Below are 16,519 nucleotides of genomic sequence, written 5' to 3'. Positions count from 1 at the left end.
CTAGGAGCCTCTACGCCCGGAAAACGGCCCCCCCTGCCGGCCTCAGCGCCTCACTGCACCCTTGGCCCCGCAGCCGCAGCCTCGGCCCCGGCCCGACGCCGGGTGCGGACCTGGGGAGCGCCGGGCGCACAGGGTGCACGGGTGGGGCCCCAGGCTGCCGCTGGGGGGCGCCGCTGCGCGCCGCTCCGCCGGGGCCTAGGAGACCCAGCCCAGCACCGCCCGGCCGGGCAGGGGGCGAGGGGCGGCGAGGAACGGACGCCCCAAGGCCGGAGCGGGCTGGCGCCGGGCCCCCGGTGCCCTACAACCTTCCTCCGGATCTCCCCCCGCGGGCTCCGCGGCCCCCGTGTCCCCCGCCCCGGCCCGGCGGCGCACCGCTGCACCGCCGCTCCCGCTCCGTCCTTGGAGGGTGTGGAAGGGTGGGTTTGGGGCCGGGGGCGGGTCTGGGGGCGGACCCGGAGGCGGGGCTGTCTCTGCGGCAAGGCCCAGCTCCGCTCCCCCCCGGTCTCTCTCTGTCTCTCCTCCTCCCTCCTCCTGCTCCGGGCGGAGCCCGGCATGGGGGGGCCGGCGCCCGGCAAGCCAGGTACGGTGATGTAGAAATTGGGGAGGCTTGGTTCGGGGAGGTGGCGGGGGACAAGGGGCAGGGAGGATTGGCGGAGCGAGAGGCGGAGAAACCCAGGGTAGCAGGACAAGGGGAAGGGGAGGGTGCCCGGGAACCTGGGGCCCTTGGATGGAGAGGGGGGATGAAGCAGGCCAGGTTTGAACACACAGGAGAAGGGGGAGGACGGCAGTGAGGAGGGGCGCCTGGGAGGAGAAGTGAGGCCGAAGGCGAAAAGGAGAGTGTGTGTTTGGGGGAAGGGAACCCAGAGCAGGTATGGAGGCCGCAGCTCAGAAGGTAGCTATGGGGCCAGACTGGAGACCCCCGGGTGGGATTGAGGGGCGGGGACTGGAAGAGGAAAGCCGGGGGCCTCCCAAATCCTGGAGGAGGAAGAAGGTGATTTGGGCCATCAGCGAGGGAGGGAGGCAGAGACCACTGCTGAGGGGCCAGGGAGCAGGAATCCGGGTGGACGGAGGCCCAGGCCCAGGGAGGCACTGGAAAGAGGCCACAGGGAGTGGAGATGGATGGATGGGTGGTGTTTCAGATGCCCCACTCAGACAGCCCCCATCCTTCCTTCAGCATCCCCACCCTGCTCTCATGACGCCCCCCCAAAGCCTCAGGGCCCAAAGAGGTGGAGAGTCCGACCATCTCCCCTTCCCCAGTGGGGTGCAATGTACGCAAGTAGGCCCCGGGCATAACTCCTTGTCTGTAGGTGTGTCCGGTTCCGTGTAGCAGATTTGTGTGTGTCTGGAGGTCTGTGTGTGTCTGTGGGTGTGTCTGTGGGTGTTTATGTCTGTGTGTGCCTGCCTATTCCTAGGTTTCTGTTTACCTATGCCAATCTATGCGTCTGGTCCTCTGTCTGTAGATAGGGGTCTGTGGCTCCATGGTTTGTGTGTCTGAATATGTGTTTGTGTGGCTGAGGGGTTGCTATCCGTTTGTGGGGCCTGTCTGTGTGGTGGATCAGGATGTATTTACACAAGAAGGAATCTGTGTCAACCTGATCTCTCCAGAGTGTGTATTTGTGGCTCTGAACACCTTTGTCAGGGTCTGGGGTTGTGTGTACACATGCAGGTCTATGTCTGTCTGTCTGTGGGTTCTCGAGGCTGTGTTGGGTTTTCTGTGTCTCTCTGTGTTTTCTTCTCTGAGGACCCGAGTCACGTCTCTGCTCCTTTTTCTCTCTTTCATTCATTCCTGGCCCCCACCCATCCCACATCTTTCTTTTTCACCTTCCTACCCATTCCCCACCAAGTGGATCCGGGACCCAGGGAGGGCCGCCCCCCGGGCCTGGTGGCGCTGAGCAGGGCCCCCCAGCCCCCACCTCCTGCCCCACGACATGAACCTCCTGTACCGAAAAACCAAGCTGGAGTGGAGGCAGCACAAGGAAGAGGAGGCCAAGCGGAGGTGAGTAAGGCTGTGCCCCCAGACTGCCCCACTTTGCATCCCACCTCTGCTGCCCCCTGGCTGGGCCACAGCGCCTCCTGGGGCTCAGCATCCTTGTTGCCGGTGAGATCTCTGACCTCAGAGTCTGTGCTCAGTACAGGGTGGCTGGGATGGCACACCTGCTGTCCCACCCTGCTCCTGGCCTCCTGGGGGCTTCCAGATCAGGAGCACCCTGTTGGCTCTTCCCTATCCCCAAGGCCCAAGTCACTCCTTCCTGACTCACCTCTGTCCTATGGTCTTCTCCTCTCTGCAAATTTGGGGCTGGCTGCTGGCTCTCCTGTCACCTGACCTTGGAAGGGGCAGGCCCCGCCTCCCTCCCAGGGTCCAGGGATGGGGTCATTTCAGGGGCATCAGAGAACATCCATTTGGCCCTCTCCCAGTCTTCTCTGCTGGGGGAGGTGAGTGGCCAAGTGACAGGGCTGTGTGTGTGGTGGGAGGATATGAAGGCTGGGCCCCACAGAAAAGCCAAGGCTGGGGACCCGCTCCCACAGCCCCATCCCTGGTTGCCTCTCTCCTGGCCCTCCCAGGGACCTGGGGCCTGACCGCTCCCATCTTGCCCCCTTCTCCCCTTCACCCCCATTGACTGCACAGCCTCTTAGAGCCTGACTCAGAGCCACCTCCCTGCTCCCTGCTCCTTCCTCGCAACTGTGGAGTTTAATTCGTGTTGTTAATTAGATTAATCAGAGCGATCACTGCAGCGATCTCTCCCTAATGAAGGGTTAGTAGACAGGGCCTTAATGAGAGCCCACCCCCAGCAGCTTCCCCCTCTTCCCTGCCAGCCGCCCCCCTCCCCTCACACAGAGGCTCAGGAACAGTGAAAGGGAATGGGGGTGAGCTGAGGAGGGTGACAGAGAGAGGGCAGCACCAAGGGAGAGGGAGGAAGGGAGGAAAAAGGATCGGGGAGGGGGGCTGCTCTGGCCACCCATGGGAGGGGAGGCGCCGTGGGTGCGTGGGCTGCAGTAGCTGGACTGGAGGGGAGGCCAGAGGCCAGGTGTGGGCCAGCGTGAGAGTGAGAAGCAGCCCCAGAGCTGTGGTGGCAGGTTAGCTGTCCGTCTGTCAGGCAGGGTTGTGTTGCCTGGGTTTGCATCTTTCTCCCTATAGTACGAGGCCATCCACACAGATGCCTTGTGCTAGACGTGCCCAGGCTGGGATCCGCCAGCCCCAGGGACACCCTCTTCTCCCATCCCTGCCCCTGACTGCCTTTTTTTAAGCCTGAGATTCAGCCTCAAGTCCCTACATTTGTGCCTTGGGCCTTCAGGCACCCCCGTCCCCACCCCAGGCTCCCTTCCTCCTCCCTAGGAAGCCACTGGGTTGCCAACACCTCTTGGGGTTGGGGAGGGGGAGGCCCAGGTCTGAGGCCCGTCCTCTGTTCCATCATGGTCTTCTCTCCCCAGCTCCAGTAAGGAGGTGGCCCCCACAGGCCCGGCAGGGCCCGGGGCTGGCCCGGGGCCCGGGGTCCGAGTGCGGGACATCGCCTCGCTGCGCCGCTCCCTCAGGATGGGCTTCATGACAATGCCCGCCTCCCAGGAGCACACCCCCCACCCCTGCCGCAGCGCCATGGCCCCACGCTCCCTCTCCTGCCACTCAGTGGGCAGCATGGACAGTGTGGGAGGTGGCCCTGGGGTGGGCAGTGGGGGTCTCACAGAGGACAGCAGCACCCGAAGACCTCCCGCTAAGCCCCGGAGACACCCCAGCACCAAGCTCAGCATGGTGGGGTCGGGGGCAGAGACACCCCCTAGCAAAAAAGCAGGTGAGACACCCCCCATCCCTCCCCAGGGGGAGCTGGGAGCTGGGAGGATCTATTCCAGGCCAGGGGAGGCCTGCAGGGAGGTTCATTCAGGGAAGAACCTAGGAAGTGGAAGGTTCCATTCTCAAAAGGAATGGGGAGGTCCTTTTGGATGGGCCTGAGAGGAACCATTCAAGGGCAGGGGACACTCCCTGGAAAGTTCATTCCTGGGAAAGTGGTGGTGGCCTTGAAGGGACATGAGGGAGGGCTGACTGGTAGAAAAGGACTCAACCTAGGGCTATAGGTTGAGGGGTGTGGGAAAATGAAGAGGCTGATATGTCCTTGCAGATGGGTCAGGAGGTTAGAAGGGTTCCCCCCTCCTCTCCCCATTAAAAACCCGGTTTATTTTCTCTTTCCCATGCTGCCCAGGCTCACAGAAGCCAACCCCAGAGGGCCGGGAGTCCAGCCGGAAGGTTCCTCCGCAGAAGCCCAGGCGAAGCCCCAACACCCAGCTCTCTGTCTCCTTCGATGAGTCCTGCCCCCCAGCCCCCTCTCCTCGAGGGGGGAACCTGCCCCTGCAGCGCCTCAGTAGGGGGTCCCGAGTAACTGGGGACCCAGATGTGGGTGCCCAGGAGGAAGAGCCCGTGTACATTGAGATGGTGGGGGACGTCTTCAGGGGGGGAGGAGGAAGTGGAGGGGGCCTGACTGGGCCCCCTCTCGGGGGAGGGGGCCCGACCCCTCCAGCTGGCACTGACTCGGACTCCGAAGAGGGGGAGGCCATATATGAGGAGATGAAGTACCCGCTGCCCGAAGAGGCAGGGGAAGGCCGGGCCAATGGGCCACCTCCCTTGATGGCAACCTCCCCGCCTCACCAGCCTCACGCCCTTCAGCCCCACACCCACCGTCGTCCAGCTTCAGCCCTCCCAAGCAGGAGGGACGGGACGCCCACCAAGACCACCCCTTGTGAAATCCCCCCACCCTTCCCCAATCTCCTGCAGCACCGTCCTCCACTCCTGGCCTTCCCCCAAGCCAAATCTGCTTCTCGAACCCCTGGCGATGGGGTCTCAAGGCTACCGGTCCTCTGCCACTCCAAGGAGCCAGTGAGCTCCACCCCAGCTCCCCAAGTGCCTGCACGGGAGCGGGAGACGCCTCCCCCACTGCCTCCGCCTCCTGCTGCCAACCTGCTGCTGCTGGGACCATCGGGCCGGGCCCGGAGCCACTCCACACCGTTGCCACCCCAGGGCTCTGGCCAGCCCCGGGGGGAGCGGGAGCTCCCCAACTCCCACAGCATGATCTGCCCCAAGGCGGCGGGGGCGCCGGCAGCCCCCCCTGCCCCGGCCGCCTTGCTCCCCGGCCCCCCCAAGGACAAGGCCGTGTCTTACACCATGGTGTACTCGGCAGTCAAGGTGACCACGCACTCCGTCCTGCCAGCTGGTCCACCCCTGGGTGCTGGGGAGCCAAAGACGGAGAAGGAGATCTCAGTCCTCCACGGGATGCTGTGCACCAGCTCGAGGCCCCCTGTGCCAGGGAAGTCCAGCCCCCACAGCGGGGCCATGGGCGCAGCAGCTGGGGTCCTCCACCACCGCGGCTGCCTGGCCTCCCCTCACAGCCTTCCGGACCCAACTGCAGGCCCCCTTGCCCCCCTCTGGACCTACCCAGCAGCAGCAGCTGGGCTCAAGAGACCCCCTGCCTACGAGAGCCTCAAGGCTGGGGGGGTGCTGAATAAGGGCTGTGGAGTGGGGGCCCCATCCCCCATGGTCAAGATCCAGCTACAGGAGCAAGGGACCGATGGGGGTGCCTTTGCCAGCATCTCTTGCGCCCACGTCATCGCCAGTGCAGGGACACCAGAGGAGGAAGAGGAGATGGGCGCCACGACATTTGGGGCAGGCTGGGCTCTGCAGAGGAAAGTCCTGTATGGAGGGAGGAAGGCAAAGGACCTGGACAGTGAGTGAGGGGTGGGGAATGGGGGGAGGTGGCTGGGGATGCTCATGATGGTTTGGGGGTGGTGTTGGAGGGGTTATTTGGAAGTCACAGCCTTGGTCTGGGAAGTCCAGGTCTAGGAAATTTCGTGGGAGACAGGAGGGATGGGTGTGGGCAGCAGGCTGAAGGGCTGGGGTCCCCAAGTGTGTACCGGAGGGGCAGGAAGGTCTGGCATAGGGAGGGGGTCGAATGTGGCCCTGACCTGGTCTGCTCCCTGCCCCTCCTTCCCTGGGCTGCAGGGGTGTGTGTTTGTGAGTGTGCGCACACTAGGAGCTAAACACAGCTGCCTCCCAGCTGTTACCATGGCAACCCATCCTGACGGGAGGGAGAGAAGAGGGAGGCCCCTACCGTTGCCTGGCAACACAATGCTCTGCCAGGCCTACTCTCAGAGATGAGCTTAGTTCACATGCAGCCCTTCCCCCCAGCAGCCCCCTTCCGAGCTCAGGATTTGGGATTCTCCCCCTACTGGTCTTGCTGGCAGGAGGGCAGTCATTCTGGCCCTGTCTGGAGCTGGAGGAGCTTGGAAGCTAAAGCTGGGGTAGAGGAAGACCCGCTGACTAGGCAAAAGGGTTTGGAAGCAACAAATGTATATGATTCTCAGCCCCAGGGGATGATACCAATGTGTGGAAAGGAAGGTGGCGGGACTGGAGTCCCTCCTGTACGTGTGTGTGCTGGGGGAGTGTGAGGTAGTCCCATTCCTGCTGTGACTCGGGCCGGTTTCCTGGTCCACCCATGCTGCACTGTGTGTGGCTGGGGGGGACAGAAGGACCCCTCCCACGAGCAGGCACTCAGTTCTCTGTGTCATCCCAGCAGAGGTCGAGGATGGCGCCCGGGCCTGGAATGGCAGTGCTGAGGGTCCAGGCAAGGTGGAGCGTGAGGACAGGGGCCCTATGACATCAGGGATCCCAGTGAGGAGCCAGGGGGCAGAGGGCCTGCTGGCCAGGATCCACCATGGAGGAGACCGTGGAGGGAGCCGCACGGCGCTGCCTATACCCTGCCAGACCTTCCCTGCCTGCCACCGCAATGGAGGTGACACCTGCCTGCACACACCTGTACACAGATGGGGCTGGCTGGGGAGAATCTCCCAGGGTCTGCCTCGCCTAACCTGCTCACTTGTTGGCCTCCACGTCCAGGGCCCTAAGCCTTTGCACCACATCTCCATTCCCCCTTCCTCCTCCCATGAGGCAGGGGCAGCCTGGACGGGGGCTCTTCTCTGGGAACTGGGGGAGGGGGCACCGGAGGCCCCTGCCCTACTCACTCCTCCTCCTTCCGCCTCAGACTTCACGGGAGGCTACCGCCTGGGGCGCTCGGCCTCCACCTCGGGAGTCCGGCAGGCCGCGCTCCACACCCCCCGGCCCTGCACCCAGCCCAGGGATGCCCCCAGCCAGGTGAGGCTTGGTTTTTCTTTTAATTGCGAAGGAGCAGGTAGAGGAGAAGGCCTGGGTGTGGAAAGGGGTCAGTGGGCTGGGGCCTGAGTCAGCCAAGTTGGCAGAGACTAATGGGGACCCGGGGTTGAGAGTGGAGGGGTCAGGGAGGATCCAGGAAGGGGCTGCTTGAGAAGGGCCACGCGGCAGGGCCTGGCTTGGAGATCAGTTGAGGCCGCCGCCAGCCGACAGTGCGCCTTTGTGCCATTTAGAGAAAGGACTCCCTCCGGGTGGACCAATTAAAAATTGTAGCCATCTAAGAAGACAATTTTTAAAAGGCACCCCTTCCTCAGGGTGACAGAGGCTCAGCGCGGCACCAGGGCGCCCGGCTGGACAAAGACAGGCAGGGGTTGGATTTCAGCCAGACAGAGAGGACAGGGGGGCAAGAGAGGACTTGTTTTGGGGGGAAAGCGTTGCTCTCAGGAGCGGGAACTGGGCCAGGTCACTCTGAGGTCCTCGACGTCCCCCCCCCCTTTTCCTTTCTCCCCTCGTCGGTGGCACAGACCCACCCCGCGCTGCCGCTGCCGCTGCCCCTGCCGCCCCAGCCGGCCCGCGAGCGCGACGGCAAGCTGCTGGAGGTGATCGAGCGCAAGCGCTGCGTGTGCAAGGAGATCAAAGCGCGCCACCGCCCCGACCGAGGCCTCTGCAAGCAGGAGAGCATGCCCATCCTCCCCAGCTGGCGGCGGGGGCCCGAGCCCCGCAAGTCCGGCACCCCGCCCTGCCGCCGGCAGCACACCGTCCTCTGGGACACTGCCATCTGAGGAGGGCGGGGAGGCCGGGGCACCTGGGCTGGGGAGCGGGGCGGGCGAGCCCGGCTCTCCCGGGAGATTTGCCTTGAGAGACACTGAAGGATCAGGTGAGAGAGAGCCAGGGAGAACCCCTGCCCTCCACCCCAGCCCCGGAGATCGGGAGGCTGCCAGGCCCATCGGGATTGGGGTGCCAACAGCAGCACCGAGAGATTTGGGGGAGGAGGAAGGGTTTGCTTGAAGTCGGGGTGAGACCCTGCGGCTGTTCTCCCCATTGAGTGTGGTAGCCCTCTCCTCCTGAGAGGGCAGAGGTCAGCATGGGGGGGTGGAAGGAAGGGCTCGGGAGGAAGGATGGGGGGGTGGGTCGAATGAAAGAGAGGGCCTATAGAGTGAGGTAGAGGAGCTCTTTTGTAGAGTCGGGAGTCGTTGGGGAGGGGTATTTATTTTGTTATTTATTTTAGTCTGGAGGGCAATTCTGGGCCCTTCTGACCCACTCCTGAGCAGGGAGTGAAGAATCAAGGCCAAGTTTGCACTCTCCCCAACGCCAATGCCTAACGGCCCGCCACCCACGCCACCCCACAGCCAGGGAGGGGTGGGCACGAGGAGTGGACTGAGAGAAGGGAGGGGCCCAGGTGAGCAGAGGGCCGGAGACCATTTCCAGTATTTACTATTTGCCAGAATTTGGTAGTCAGCGTGGCCTGCTCTGAAACAGGCATCTTACTTAGTTCTGGGGTGAGGGTCTAGCGCCAGGGATGGGCGGGATCAGGGGGAAGGAGGGAAATTTTAGCGGGTGGGGGGTGGGCAGGGTATTTATTTAAATTAAAAACAAAAGCAAAACAGAAGAGATGTCAGGAACTTTTTTTTAATTCCTTTCTTTTCAGAATAATATATTAAAAGACTAATGATCCTAGAGCTGGCTTCTTATATTTCAGTGTGTTCCGCCTTTCTCACATTTTTTTTTTTCTTCTTCCATCTTGCCCTTGGTTGGTGGGAGTTGAAGGTTGTGTGGGGAGGGGTAAATAGCTGTGGCCAGTAGCAGGGAGAGGTAGAGTTTGAGGTAAGTCTTTGGGAATGCCACCATGCAGTGAATCAGTAAGCATTTATGGAGCACTTACTGTGTTCTTGGCAATGCACTGATGCAGAAGGAATAGTCAGCCATGAAGCTTGCCCTCAAGCACCTTGTAGTCTACTCAGGGAGATGAAACACCTAAGTCAACAGTAGACAGTGCTGCAGGAATAATAGAGAGAGGGCTGGAGTCATCCAAAAAGGCTTCCTGGGACAGGTAAGGTTTGGATGAGCCATAGGGAGGAGAGAAGGCCCCAACGTCACAGTATGATTGTCTATGGAACAGTAGGACATGGTGGGGGGGTGATTAAATGATACAGTAAGTCCAGCCATGTGGAAGCTGGTTCAGAAAGATCAGCTTCTGAGCAACATGCAGGGTCTCTGGCAGGAATCCAGAGGAAGTCTGCTGGGAGGCGATCTGTCACCAGGGAGAAGGATAAGGAGGGTATCTGGGAGGATGGAGGGCAAGGAAGAGTTGCAAGAGGCAGCTGAAAGAAGACATCCTCAAGATGGGGATGAAGAAGAGGCATTGGTCATACATGAAGCCCAAGTTCAGAAGTCCGGTGTTTGGGGAGGTGACAGAGCAAGAAAGGTGGGGTTGAGAGTGGCTTTGAAGGAAGAATGTTGAATTTGAAGCAATGGTGAATATTCAGGTTAAAAGGTTTGTTATCCGCTGGAACAGAGTTTCAAGAAATGTGGATGATAAAATAGAAGTTTTTAAGTAGTATGAAGAACATTTTTGAAAACTTTAATAGTTTTGTGTTTATGTTTATTATATTAGAAAAATTATAACCAACATATCAGGCCACTTGTTATTTCATGGATGTTATTGCTCAAGATAAGGCTAAATTTATCTTTAATAAGTTGCTTTAAAGAAAAAATATTAAGCAAATAAATAATGGTACAGGTAGTATACAGAATATGAAAAATTATGACCTAATTTTTGAAATTTGGGAAACCCCAAGTTAGAAGTAAAATGGTAGTTTGGGAGAGAGGACAAGATGGTGGCCATTAGGAGTCATGAACTTGGAAATGGTACTCAAGGCCAACACAGGTGAGCTCTGTAAAGAGGGTGTGGGTAGAGATAAGTTTTAAGGACAAAATATAAGTAAGCAGCAGCTTTTTAAAATAACTAGTTAGCAAATTAATGGAAGGAAATACCCCATTCATAAGAGAAACAAAAACCATAAAATATCTAGAAGTAGCAAGAAATGTACAGACCCTATATTGGATCAATCAAAAAAACTACAGCCTTTGGAGTCACTTAAAAAAGGAAAGACTTGAATAAGGAAAGAGTACTACATTATTCTTGGATATGAAGACTTGATAATATAAAAGATGTCAGTTTTCCCCAAATCCATAAATTCAATGCAGGCTCTAAATCTCAGAAGGATTATTTAGGAAACTTGATAAAATAATTTGAAAGTTCAGGCAGAATGATAATGAGAAAAACCACAACATTCTGAAACAGAAGAGTTATGGAGGGACCTCCTCTACTAAATACTAAGACATGAAATACAGCCACAGCATGCTGGTCCTAGCACAGGACTGGCATAATCCATCAGAACAAAGAGTCCAGAAATAGCCTCAAATGCACATGGGAATTTAGCACTTATGTGATAAGGGTGATACTGTAAATTGGTTGGGAAAGGATTAGTTATTCTATAATTATTTCTTGAACAATTAACTAGTCAGGAAGGGGAACATGGGAAGCTGTATCTCTGTTTCATTCATTATGCCAAAAGATTTAAATGTAAAAACAAAACATTAAAAGGGAAAAGTGGATGAACATTCTTACATCTTTGGGATGGACAAGTCCTTTTGAAAATGACATGAAAACCAGAAATACACAAGCCAAAAGACTTTTAAGTTTGATCATATTAACAGTTAAAACTTCTAGGCCAGGAGCAGAGCCTCACACCTGGAATCCTAGCACTCTGGGAGGCTGAGGTGAGAGGATCACTTGAGGTCAGGAGTTCGAGACCAGCCTGAGCAAGAGCAAGACCCCGTCTCTACAAAAGATAGAAAAATTAACCAGGCGTGGTGGTGCACACCTGTAGTCCCAGCCACTTGGGAGCTGAGGCAGGAGGATCACTTGAGCCCAGGAGTTTGAGGTTGCAGTGAGCTATGATGACACCACAGCACTCTAGCTGGGATGACAGAGCAAAACTGTCTCAAAAAAACCCCAAAAAACAAACAAACAAAAAATTCTGTATGGCACGTCAAACTATTAATACAAACATTAAACTGGGAAAATATTTCTAACACATGTGAAAAAGATTAATACAATATATAAGAAGTGTTCATGAGTCAAAAAGAAAAAAGCAACCCAGACAAATGTGAACAAAGAACATAAATTCACCAAAGAAACAGAAATTAAGAATAAACATGCTCAACCTCAACAATAACTTAGTAATGTAAAATAAAGCAGTAATAAAATACTTTTCACTAATCAGATAGACAAAAGTGAAAAAAATTCATAACATCAATCTGGCAAGTATGTGCAGAAAACAGGCACTCATTGTGTAAATGTAAATCCATACAGCCCTTTTGGAGGTCAGTTGAATATTTATTAAAATTTTAAATGTGTACAGTTTTGACTTAGAAATTCCATTTCCAGGAATTATCCTATGGAAATAGTTACACAAGTGTGGAAAGCTAAATGTACAAGGGTGCTAATTGCAGCATTGTTTGAAATAATGAAAAATTGGAAACAACCCCGAAGTTCATCAGTATGGCATCGACTAACTAATTTACAGTAACAATGGAAAACTGAAGCTGTTAAATAGAATGCAGAAGATATAAATGTTCTAAGCACAAGAACCAGTTGACAAATTAATGAGTAAAGCAATGTACAGGAAAGTACATATAGAAAAACCGCATTTTTAGAAAAATTGTTTATTTATAAATATTTATGTAGAAAAAGGTCTGGAAGGAAATACACTCAATAGTTGATGGTGATTATTTTGAAGTCTGAGAAAAGAGGGACTTGATTTACTTTAAAAAAAATAAATTTCTATTGCTTAAATTTGTATGTGTATGTCTTAATTCTAATATCAGAGGATAGATATATGTTTTATTATTTTTTTAAAGGAAAATAAGTAGTTAATTGTTCAAGGAGAATGAAAAGGGGACAAGTGATTGTGGTCAGTGAGATGAAGGGGATGTGGAGCCTGCGTGTGTGGGTTCAAATCCCAGATTGGCACTTAGAGGCAAGTTCCCTTATCTATAAAATGGGGACAATCAGAAGATTGTTGAGATGATTAAATAAGATAGTGCAATGCTTTCTTTGAGGCTTAAGAGAAAGAGATAGGGATAGAGATTGAGATGGGCTGAGACAGACTAGAACTGAGAGGCAAGGTGTAGAGGGAGGTCTGGTAGCAAGGGCCAAGTCAAAGGCAGGCGCTTGGGGCTGCTGTGACCCCGGGCTGCATGCAGGTGAAGATCAGAGCCTGGGAAGAGTTAGAAGATTAAAACACTTAGGCTGTGCTGGAACTATAAATCTCACATGAGAGATGGCGGGAAGAGCACCACCTGGGAAGTCGGCCTGCCCTGCCTGCCTGACACCTGGTACAACTCGCCTGGGACTACATGTCCCCTCCTAGGGTCACTAGGACACTTCCAATGCTGACTTTCTACCTTTTGAAACTCCAGCAAAGCAGGGGACTTTCGGGCAGGCACAGCGGGAGGTGAGGGTGCTCTGGGGCATTCAAGTCAAGAAGGACACAGAAGCAGGGAGAGCGGGGAGACCTTCACTGGGGAAGTCAAGCATTTGAACCAAAGGAGAGAGAAAAGAAAGAGCTCGGAAATAATATTCTGCTTCAGTTGTCCTGACCTGTTTTGCCCATTGAGATCGTATGTTTCTGAAGATCGGTTTCTAGCAAATATTACTAGGGTAATGTCAAAAAAGACTCAGGGACAAACTTAAAGAGGCTCCCAATGGCAAAAATATGGGATAATTCGAATATCAAGAAGGGTAATAACTGTAATGGGTTGAAAGACAAATATGTTGAAATCCCCAAGTTCATATGATTTTTAAAAAATTGTTCACCTTTGGAAAATGCTAACAAATCACCTCATTATTTTAAAAACTGGCAAGTAAAGGGAAAGACTCAAGCATCTATCTCCCTTTATCAGATCATAGATGAAGAGACGTTTCTATTGTTTCTATATATTCTGGCTAATAAATGAAGAAAGAATTTTAGAATTAGAATATCACCATGAAGTAATGGATCCATGTATCGAGTTTCAAGAGCAGCTAACATCATATATCACATTGTAAGAGATAATCAGGCATTATTTGGCTCTTGTTGGAAGGAAACACCACCACCTGTGAGGTGTTTTTGCCCCCCAAAATCAAACCTGAGACTATGATCAAGCCTCTAGATGCAAATACCAATTGCAGGAAATACAGAGGAGACGGGAGCACGTTAGACATCACCATGGAATGCAGCCAGCAGAATTGGGACTGTGGGAAACACCATAGGACAAACAACCTGGATTCTTCAACAAATACATTGTCAAGGAAAAGGAAGAGACAGAGAGGGAAGCTGTATATTAAAAGAGGCTAAAAAAGACATATCACCAATTGCAATCTGTGGCCCTTATTTGGATCCTGAGTCAAACTCTTGTAAAAAAAAGCTCACTACATTTATGGGACAATTGAGAACATGGTCACTGGCTATGTGATGATGTTAAGGAATTATTAATTTTTTAGGCATGGTAATGTATCATGGTTATATATGTTTGAGTCCTTAGAGAAATAATACTGAAATATTAATGGAAGAAATTATATGAGGTCTGGGATTTGCTTCCAAATAAAATGGGAGGGAGAAAGTACGTGGGGAAAAGATGAAATAAGAATGGCCATGAGTTGAGAATAGAGGTTGGATGATGGGTACCTGGGTGTTCATTGTACTGTTTTGCCTGCACATGACTCTGTTTGAAGTTTTCCATAATAAAAAGTGTTTTCTTTTTTTAAATTCAGTGTGATGAGTCAAAATTTTCCTATTTTGAAAAAAATGAGGATTGGGAGCAGATGATCTAGGAAGCCCTTCCCAGCATACACACTCTCTTTCTAATTAAAAATAACATTTTATTTTTACAAAAGCAATATATATGAAATTGTAGAAAGTTACCAAACACTGAAAAAAAAAAAAAAAACACGCCATATTTCCATCGCCCAGAGGTTACCATTGAATGGCTTACTGTATATTGCAGAACTTTTTGTATGCATAGCTATGGTTTTTTAACAAAACGAGATCATGCTGCATGTGCTGTTTTGAAAGCTACTTTTCTCAGTTAATGATCTCCACCTCTCCATGTCAGTAGATCTTCATCTTATAATATTTAACACCCAGGCCCTATATATATTTCCCTAGTTGTCCCCAAAGTGCCTGGTATCTTAGTCAGTTTGGGCTGCCATGACAAAATACTTTAGCCAGGGTGGCTTAAACAACAGATATTTATTTCTCACAGTTCTGGAGGTTGGGAAGTCCAAGATCAAGGTGCCGGCAGATGTGGTTCTTCGTGAGGGCGCTTGTTATGACTTACAGACGGACATCTTTTCGCTGCGTTCTTACATGACAGAAAGAGAGAGTGAGCTCAGATCTCTCTTCCTCCTCTCATAAGGACACTAATCCCATCATGAGGGCCCCACCCATGTGACCTCATCTCAGCCTAATTAGCTCCCAAAAGCCCACCTCCAAATACCATCACATTGGGGGGTTGGGCTTCAACATATGAATTTAGGGGAAAGGACACAACATAGCAGGCTTATTCAGACTGAGATTCTATCCAGAACCATGCGTTACATCCGCTTGTTATGTTTCTTCATCTAGTCTAATTTGGCGTGTTATCTTGTTCTTCTGTTCCCATGACCCCAGCTTGTGGAATAGACCAGGCCAATTGTCCCATAGAAAGTGGAAATTCCTGTGCATTCTTGGTTGTTTCCTCAAGGCACCATCTGCAGTTTACAGGTACTGGGAGTTGGAGCATCTTAGCACTTGCTGTTCAGACCCAGGTGTCCCTCATGTGTGTGCCTCTAGACTGGGAGCCCATTCTGAGGGTCTGGCTTCCATTGCTCCTCTACCACCTCAACTCCCACCCCTGTCCCCCGATGCGGTGAAGATCATGTGCTAGGACTCATCCAGGCCCCTCACACTGATCTTTGCCACCACTCTGGGGCAGTCTTTTGCCACCAAAAATGGCTGGGAGCCAGAAACCAAAGGCTGGAAACACCAGAGATGGTGTCACTACCCTTTTAAAAAATTTCCACTGACCAAGTGGTGACCTTTTTCCGATTGTGTTTGACATTCCTGCCTTAAAGCCCAGGGATGGGTGGGACAGCAACATGCACACATTCCAGAAATTTCAGAGTAATGAGGGGAAACCTGAAAAAATCTGAACTAGAGGGAAAATTTTAAATATATGCATTATTTATTTTACTGCCCATTTAGATCTGAAGTTACTTTGTTCATCTAGTAACATAAAATGTACCCTTGCATTTGGGTCATAAAACTGTCATGGTTGGTCTACTTAGAGATATGAAAATCTAAAAACTAGAGAACACTTTTCCCCCAGTTTTGAGGTTAGGGTTGGGTGAGTGAAAGGCCAACGGGGAAATGTCCCCTCCTCTCCTGTGTTTATCTTTGTTCCTTTCACACCTAGGAGGCCCCAAGACAAGGAAATGAAGCCAGCTCCTAATAGGAACTTCTTACAGAAGCAACCCCATGTGCCTGGGTCTGAAAACAAAACAGACCTGAGGAAGGACAAGTTAGCTTCTAGAATTCCCTCCTGGGGTGCGGATTGCCCATCGCCTTCCCATGAAGAGACATAGGAGGAGACTCCCCATTATCCTACTGCCTTCAGTCAGTGCTCTGAAGGAGACCAGCCCCAACCCTCCCTTCCTGCAGTGGATCAAGGATTTCCTTTCCCGTTATAGCAGGAGAGGCCGGGGCCTCTGCAGGTGAAGGGACATTGACCCTGCCCACCAACAGATGACTGCTCTTTACACCTTGGAGGGGGATACCACTCAAGCTTTCTAGAGTGCATTCGGGGTGAGAGCGGGTACAAGAGAACAGCAGGGAGGACAGGCATTGCTCCTGGAGGTGAAGCCAGGGAACGGCATAGAACCGCCAGACCAGGCACAGGAAGAGGATGGCAGTGGTGGAGACGCCCTGCCAAGGAGGCAAGCAGCAGCTGTCTGTCTCAGAGGGTGGGTAGGATGAGCCCAGATGGCCAGAAAGTGACCTAGGGATGCCTGGCATCCTGGGTAGGCCCAGTGGACTGAGTCTTTTAGCCTGGTGATTCTGCAGCCCAAAAGGAGACTGCACCACCCAGGTGTGCACTGATTAGTAGATACAGAGTAGTTCTCAACTGGGACAATTTTGCCCCCCAGGGGACATCTGGAAATATTATTGGTTGTTGCAACTTAGGGTGGTTAGTTGAGCTGTAGAGGCCAGAGATACTGCTAAACATCCTACAATGCACAGGACAGCTGCCACGACAAAGAAGTATCTTTGTCAGAAATTTCAACAACTT

The 16,519-nt window shown here is 53.0% G+C and overlaps 1 protein-coding gene across 2 annotated transcripts; it reads left to right on the top strand.

Moving 5' to 3' along the window:
- Positions 1–506: 506 nt before the first annotated feature.
- On the top strand, positions 507–8,821 carry NYAP1 (neuronal tyrosine phosphorylated phosphoinositide-3-kinase adaptor 1). 2 transcript variants are annotated; one of them, XM_069486119.1, is made up of 7 exons: positions 507–580; positions 1,845–1,996; positions 3,430–3,785; positions 4,191–5,705; positions 6,555–6,770; positions 7,020–7,129; positions 7,669–8,821. In XM_069486119.1, exons 2-7 carry the CDS (start codon positions 1,929–1,931, stop codon positions 7,924–7,926), a joined length of 2,523 nt encoding a protein of 840 aa, XP_069342220.1. In that variant the 5' UTR covers positions 507–580; positions 1,845–1,928; the 3' UTR covers positions 7,927–8,821. The 2 variants fall into 2 exon arrangements, with proteins under 2 accessions (XP_069342220.1, XP_069342219.1); XM_069486118.1 differs by lacking the exon at positions 507–580 and having other exon boundaries at positions 1,929–1,996; positions 6,552–6,770; positions 7,669–8,192.
- Positions 8,822–16,519: the final 7,698 nt, after the last annotated feature.

Source organism: Eulemur rufifrons, chromosome 14 (genome assembly GCF_041146395.1).
Source record: "Eulemur rufifrons isolate Redbay chromosome 14, OSU_ERuf_1, whole genome shotgun sequence".
Taxonomy (NCBI): Eukaryota; Metazoa; Chordata; class Mammalia; order Primates; family Lemuridae; genus Eulemur; species Eulemur rufifrons.
The sequence above is the reverse complement of the archived record's forward strand: the minus strand, read 5'-3'. Positions and strand labels throughout refer to the sequence as shown.